The 7,565-nt window shown below is 38.6% G+C and overlaps 2 protein-coding genes across 2 annotated transcripts; one reads left to right on the forward strand and one right to left on the reverse strand.

Moving 5' to 3' along the window:
* Positions 1-707: 707 nt before the first annotated feature.
* Positions 708-4,072, reverse strand: LOC102614876 (ruBisCO large subunit-binding protein subunit alpha). Its single transcript, XM_006487983.3, has 8 exons — positions 3,842-4,072; positions 3,584-3,755; positions 3,078-3,199; positions 2,757-2,964; positions 2,518-2,663; positions 2,111-2,417; positions 1,209-1,660; positions 708-1,113 (listed from the first exon to the last, which is right to left on the reverse strand). The coding sequence occupies exons 1-8, from the start codon at positions 3,893-3,895 to the stop codon at positions 826-828; spliced, it is 1,749 nt and encodes a 582-aa protein (XP_006488046.1). The 5' UTR covers positions 3,896-4,072; the 3' UTR covers positions 708-825.
* A 1,033-nt stretch (positions 4,073-5,105) lies between these two features.
* On the forward strand, positions 5,106-7,565 carry LOC102615174 (uncharacterized). Its single transcript, XM_006487984.4, has 2 exons — positions 5,106-5,288; positions 5,437-7,565. The coding sequence occupies exon 2, from the start codon at positions 5,494-5,496 to the stop codon at positions 7,294-7,296; it is 1,803 nt and encodes a 600-aa protein (XP_006488047.1). The 5' UTR covers positions 5,106-5,288; positions 5,437-5,493; the 3' UTR covers positions 7,297-7,565.

Raw genomic sequence — 7,565 nt, forward strand, 5'->3', positions numbered from 1 at the left:
TATTTACTATTTGTTGTCATTATAGCTACTGGGCAGTGAGGTAAGGGAGATATCTGAACAAACTGATGTTAGTTTGTTTGATAAACATATCTGAATTCAAAAAACATATCTGAATTTCATATCCTGAGCTGTTTGATAAACTGTAACGTCCGAAGGTGAAACTCTCTGGGCCACTTGGTATAACTTCTGATTTCAACGACATTTATATATAGCTTGGTTAACTCACGGCTGGCAACTCCAGCTAGAAGGCTTGAAATATTGGAGCAGAGGTTGAAGGTGATTGACAAACAAGAATACAATGGGAAAGCAACTATAATAGGTTATACAAGAAAGAATTTTATTGCGTAAGTTGTTGAAACTGCCAAGAGTTTTTAGTGTGGCACTCCGCAGTATCTGCTGTCTAGCTATTATTTTATTACTGTTACTGCCGCTGCCGGATCCAATGGTCATTCTTCTGTTAGTCAAAATTTTTAGTAGACAACAGTTGCGGTAATGGATGTCAACAATCAAGAAGATACACTTTTGGTTTAAATTTAGCAGAATCCTTGTTTTCTTAATGTTTATGTCATTATTTGTCGGACCGTTCAATAATTAATAGCTACTTACCAGAATTGGGATCAAGTACCCATAAGCAAAAATAAATTTTCACCGCTGCATCTCAAGACGGTGAAGAGCAGACAACATTTTACAGCAATAATCCAATAATCCCGTACAAAAAAGACACGATTTTATATCAATTAAGTAAAACTTGTCTTTTCAGTTCACCGCAATAAAACCACTCTTTCATCTATAAACCTCCTAACTAAATCTGGAGAGTCCTAGAGATTACACCATAAGACCTTGTGGCGGAGCGGCTACCGGAGTTTTGGGCTTTGGCTTCTCCACGACAATAGCCTGAGTGGTCAGGACCATTCCTGCAACTGAAGCCGCATTCTGCAATGCACATCTTGTCACCTTTGCAGGATCAATAACTCCAGCCTGAAGCATGTTCTCATACTTGTCTGTCATTGCATTGTAACCAGTCGTCCATTCACTAGCTTTCACCTTCTCCACAACAACCTCACCTTCAACTCCAGCATTGTGAGCTATCAGTGATGCAGGTGCTACCAGTGCCTAGGTGCAAATATATTGAATCAGTACAATAAAAAGGATCATCAATGGTGGAAAATCAAAATCAAATAGAAATGCTTATTCATTAAAGATGTTACCTTCTGCACAATGTCAGCACCTAATCGCTCATCTGCATCTTCAAGCTTGTCCTTGATAGCAGGAACATGATCAGACAGATGAACCAGAGCAGCACCACCACCAGGAACAATACCTTCCTCTATGGCTGCAAAAGTTGCATTCTTGGCATCTTCAATACGGAGTTTACGGTCCTCAAGCTCAGTTTCTGTGGCAGCTCCAACTTTAATAACAGCAACCCCGCCAGACAATTTAGCAATTCTCTCAGCAAGTTTCTCTGAGTCATAAACAGAATCCGTCTCAGCCAACTCCTTTTTCAGCTGTGCAATTCTAGCTTGTATTTCATCCTTTGATGCAGCATCAGCAATAATGGTAGTGGAGTCCTTTCTGATGGTCACCTTTCTAGCTGTACCTAGCTGCTCAACTGAAGTGTTTTCAATAAGCAAGCCCAGGTCTCCAGCTTGAAACTCAGCTCCTAAAGAAAAGAGAAAGAACACAGAAGATTAGTCCAAGTAAGCAATACAAATGTAAAACAAAAACAAATGAAATTCATAAAGGAAAAAAATTTGTCAGCCCTCCCACAGTTTAAAACCAGGATGTAGCTCTAGTGGGCACCGCTAAACATCAAACATTGTGTCATCAAGGAATTCCTAAAGTAAAATACACGAGAACAACCATGAATAAGTCAGAATTTGGACCAGAACCACCCAACAGCTGTAGTCATCGAGAAAGTCAAACTTCACATAATTTTTGGAAAACCACTTCCTAACCCCAATTCTCAAAGTGTATCATATGCCTAAACAATAATTCATCCTTCCACTTATTGTTGCTAAATTAGAAAACCATTTTAACCAGTCATCAAACAATCAAAATAAGGAAAAGATAAAAGAAGTAAATTTCACTTTAAAGGTAGGCAGCTGCATACCAGTCACAATGGCAATATCTTGAAGGAGAGCTTTTCTTCTTTCGCCAAAACCAGGAGCTTTAATGGCAGCAACATTAAGGATGCCCCTGAGCTTGTTGACGACTAACGTAGCCAAAGCCTCTCCTGTGACATCCTCAGCAATTATAAGCAATGGTGCTCTCAATTGTGTGGTCTTCTCTAACAAGGGAATTATATCCTTTATTGCTGAAATTTTTTGATCCGTGACCAGCACTCTAGCATTCTCAAATTCAACAATTAATTTCTCAGGGTTTGTGACAAACTGAGGAGAGATGTAACCCCTGTCAATCTGGAAATTAAAAAGATTGCAAAGAACAAGAGAGGATCATTACTTATGATCAAGACCAAACACAGAATAAGAGGACCCCACAGGGAAGAAAGATACATACCTCCATTCCTTCCTCAACTTCAACAGTAGTCTCAAATGATGATGATGACTCGATTGACAAGACGCCATCAGGACCAACCTTGTCAATTGCATCGGCGATCATTGTCCCAATCAGGTCATCATTCCCAGCAGAGATGGTAGCAACAGCTAGACAAAAGAGCAAAGGAAACACAGTAAATACAAGAAGAAAGGACCATAATTGCAGAAATATAATGATTATGACACAAGACAGCCAAATACCTTTGATATCATCACGACCTTCGATAGGCCTGGCCCTCTTCTCCAACTCTTCTACCAACCCATGTACAGTTTTATCAATCCCTCTCTTCAAGGAGACAGGATTTGCACCAGACGTGACACTCAGGAGTCCTAGTTTAATTATTTCTCGTGCAAGAACTGATGCAGTTGTTGTTCCATCACCAGCAGAGTCATTGGTTTTGCTTGCAACCTGCATCCCACAGTCAATACATATCATCAACCATGTGTTACGAACATAAAAATGTCATTGTATGAACTATTACTAAGGGAAAATAATTGAAGATTCATCAGGATTGGGCCAACCTCCCTAATAAGAGCAGCACCAGCATTTTCCATGGGATCTGCGAGCTCAATAGCTCGGGCTATTGTTACTCCATCATTAACCACTTTCGGACTTCCAAATTCATCCAGAACAACATTTCTCCCTTCAAGATGCCAAACATAAATATCAATTGACCCTCTGTAGTTCCTTAATCCACATTACTAATTACGCAGAGCATAAAAAAGTTAACACACATTCATTAAAAATACACATAAGCGTCAACTACTCAGTTCATTGGCATAATTATAGGACTACCACCTCCCCTGTTTGGTTTCAGACAAATTTCAAAATCACCCAGATTGGCAATCGCAGGGAAGTCTCTCAGTATTTAGTCAAATACAGACAATGATTAACTACTGATATCAACTCACCATTTTGGCAACGTTCAAATTATCACACACCAATAGAAACCAGATTACCACACTTTACGGAGAGATTTTTCAAGTTTCAATGATTCAAGCGTTCAAAGGGATTAAGAGGCTAATACCTCTTGGACCCAGAGTAAGGCCAACAGCATCGGAAAGCTTATCGATGCCGGCCTGCATTGCGGCCCTGGAGATCTGGTCAAAAGCAATATCTTTGGCAGACGCTCTAACAGCGAATCTCCTGTAATTTACTCTCTGACCCTGATTCTGATTTCCTCTCCTCCTCAAGCTCCCCTGCAGATAGAAAAATAAATAAACAACAACTAAAAATGTGAAAAACAGCAAATTTCTAGCTGAAGCAATGAAAAATATCAGCGTACCTGTTTGGGAGAGCAAAGAATGGAAGCCGAAGAAAGGGCGTTAGCAGAAGCCATTTCGAACAATCAACCAAACGGAGTAAAGCGTCTGCTGAGGGAAATTGTTTCGGATAAGGTACCAACAACAAGTAGAAGCTGCGAGAGGACTTGGGGAGCTTAGGGTTTAGCTATATTAGAAGGGTCGCGATGTTCCAGAAGATTCTTTCAATTTGGTGAGAACCGTTGGAGCCCCGGCCCACGCACTCTCAAACACTCAACAACATTTTGATTTTTTTTTTTAATCTTTTTATATAATAATGAATGTTATTGATAGAAGAAATAATTAATCTTCGATCAATTGTGTGTATGATAAATTTCCACAGGTAATCTACGAATAAATTGACCAAAAAACCTGGAGGATCCAATCAAATCGATCCATTCGATTTGAGTTTGGTGATTATTGGTTCTATTTTATGTATTTTTGAATTCTGATGCTTAAAATGAGAAGCTCAAAAAAATTTAAAATTATAAATGTGATGAAAATATTAATCTATTATGAACTCATGCAGGAAGCATTCTCGTTTTGATTAAGCAATTTGTTAAATAATGAAAATGTGGGAATTAAAATTAATAAAGAGCGAATTTTGATAAAAGAAATGAGAGCCCAAGCTTTAGACAAGAAATGGGAGAGCAAGCGAGCGCTATGCTTTGGTTATTTATAAACTCAGTCACGATTGTGCACGCATATTACAAAGAGGGAGTGGCCTATTTTATGGTATAACGCTGCCGTGGTCCGCATCACTTGCACTGGTTTATTTGTGTTACATATTGAGAAGAGCAGAACCGATGCACCAATAACATTATTGAAGTGGGGGGTAGGCATCATGTTCGGACCAAATTAAGGTCTATGAGGGGTTTTTGGACGTTTCTGAGTCATTAATTTTTTTTTTAAATGTAACTCAAGTTTTCTGAAATAGTTAAATTAAAAAAAATTCGGACACATTTCTCGTGTAACAAAAGACTTGTAATTTAATGGTAAAAATGTTATTTAATGATTTTAAACTTTTGGTTCAAATTTCAATAACCACATTATTATTTTTAAATATTTTATAAAAACTACTTAAAAAAATACTACTTTCACGTATTTAAAATAAATAATTTATTACTATTATTATTTAGAATTTAAAAAAAATAATAAAATTTGAGTTTATGAAACTTAAAATATATTCAAGTAAATATTAAAAAAAAAAACACTTCAAGTTAATTTAATAGTCATGTCCGTAGGAATAGCCAAAAAAAAAATAAAAAGGAAAGGAAAAAAAACCCTATCGCTGCTCCAAAAAGCCGCAACTCTGTTAACAGTACGCTTTCTCTCACTCGGACGGCATTCCCTGCACCAGCCGTTTATTTGCCGTCGTTCGTACGTCCGTTTGTCAGCCAATCCAACGCCGTCAGTCCGTCGAAAACAAAGGTTAGTTTATACAACGGGTGAAAGTCATTTTCCGAGTGTGCGATATTACCTCGTGCGGAAGATGGCTTAAGAATATTAATTCGCGCATGAAACATTTAAAATGTTTGCAATTTGACCCTCTCTGTATGTATATTCGTGTTGTTTTCAGATTCGCATTAGTAGTTTGTGTTAAGTAGTTGAAGTGTTTGAAGAAAGGTCTTGTGTCATGGGTAAGAAAACTTTGGGCAACAAAGGGCGTGAGAGGGAGAATGGGATTGTGACCGAGGGCGAAGTCGATTTTAAAGAGGAGGAAAAGAAGAGGGATGTTGATTTAAGGGCCAGTGAAAATGAAGTTGAAATGAAGGATTATGTTGATGAGAATGAGAGGAAGATAAATGAGGTTGGTGGTAATGATTTTGAATTTGGTGATAGTCGAAATGGGGTTATTGTAGAGGGTCATGTGGATACGAACAATACTGGAAGTGAAAAGGAGAGGCAGAAGAAGAAGAAGAGAAAATTAGAAATTAGTGAGGATGAAAATGAAATTCCAAAAGATATGAGAATTAACAATGATGAAGAAGTCAGTGAAATTAATGAGGATTCAAAGCAAAAGCAGCTGGCAATGGATGAGAATGCTAGCCTGCAAAAGAATTACCAAGAAGATTCAGGAAATAATTCTGAGTTGAAAGTAAGGAAAAAGAGAAAAAAATTATTGAAGGAAGGGATGAACAATGATGGCATTGGTTCCTCTTTGAGTGACAATGCTGAGGGTAATAACAAGGAAACCAGAGAAGCCATTAGAGAAAGGGAGCAACTGGACGGAAACATGATGGAAAAGGTTGAGAATGGGGGGAAGCAGAAGAAGAAGAAAAAGAAGAATGCCCACAATGATGGCACACAGGCTGAGAAACTTTGTAATGCGAACAGTAGAGTTGAAGAAATCGAAGGGCATGCTGTCCTTGAAGAAGATGGCATAAAAGAGAAAAAGAAGGCTACGTCAGTGAAAAAACATTCAGGTGGTGATAAAAAAGCTTCCCAAACCAAAAAGGGTGTTGAGCCCAATGATCTGTCCGAAGGTTCTGCACAAAAAGAGAGATCCAAGAAAGTAAGCTTCTCTAATGATGTGCAGGTTTTCCCTTCATCTGATGCGAAAAATGGCAAAGATGATGGTTTCGTGCGTGGTAAGCGGTTCTCTAAAGAAGAAGATGAGATGATTAAAAGAGCTGTTATGAACTACATAGAGACTCATGGATTAGGCGAAGAAGGTCTAAATATGGTTTTGCATTGTAGATCTCACCCAGAAGTCAAACATTGTTGGAAGGAAATAGGATCAGCCTTACCTTGGAGGCCCTATGACAGTATATACTATCGAGCTCATATTATATTTCAAAGAGATGAAAACCGTAAATGGACCCCAGAAGAGTTGGAACTTGTCCGCAAGTTCCATGAAAAACATGGATCTAATTGGAAAATGCTGGCCAATGCGCTTGGCAAGCATAGATTTCATGTGAAGGATGCATGGCGCAGAGTACGATTGCCCAATCAGAAGAAAGGACAATGGTCCCAAGAAGAGTATCAGAAATTATTTGACTTGGTGAATATGGATTTGCGAATGAGGGCTTTGGAAGAAAAGAAAACTAAGCACGGCATGTTGCGAGATAATATCAGTTGGGAGGCAATTAGCGACAAATTGGCCACCAGATCAAATGCTATTTGCTGCATGAAATGGTATGATCAGCTAACTTCACCTATGGTTGCTGAAGGGAAATGGGCTGATACCGATGACTTCCACCTGGTAAACGCTCTTTCTAGCTTGGATGCTTGCTGCATGGATGATGTAGACTGGGATAATCTTCTTGAGCATAGGTCTGGAACCTTATGTCAAAAACGATGGAACCAAATGGTTAAACACTTAGGTACAGATGGAAACAAGTCATTTCCTGAACGAGTTGAAATTCTTTCAACTAGATATTCTCCAGATGTACTGGAGGCAAGAGAAGCCTACAATAGCAAACCTGCGGTTGATTGATGCTGCTTGCTATCTAATCATATGACTGGTGTGAAATTGCATGGTTGGGCTTGATTTATACCCTCTTAAAGCCGAACTGCCGTTGCAACTACAATTTTTTGCATTCATGTTGTGATTAGAGAATTATTTGTATGTTGATACTTTTCAACTGTAGAAGGTGATGAAAATTATGAGGCCTGGAATGGAACACCAAACTCCGTCTGATGGTTGGAAATATATTCGCACATATTATAACTGTCAGCGTTGTTGCAGACTTGTAGTTGTTGATT

Source organism: Citrus sinensis, chromosome 8 (genome assembly GCF_022201045.2).
Source record: "Citrus sinensis cultivar Valencia sweet orange chromosome 8, DVS_A1.0, whole genome shotgun sequence".
Lineage (NCBI taxonomy): Eukaryota > Viridiplantae > Streptophyta > Magnoliopsida > Sapindales > Rutaceae > Citrus > Citrus sinensis.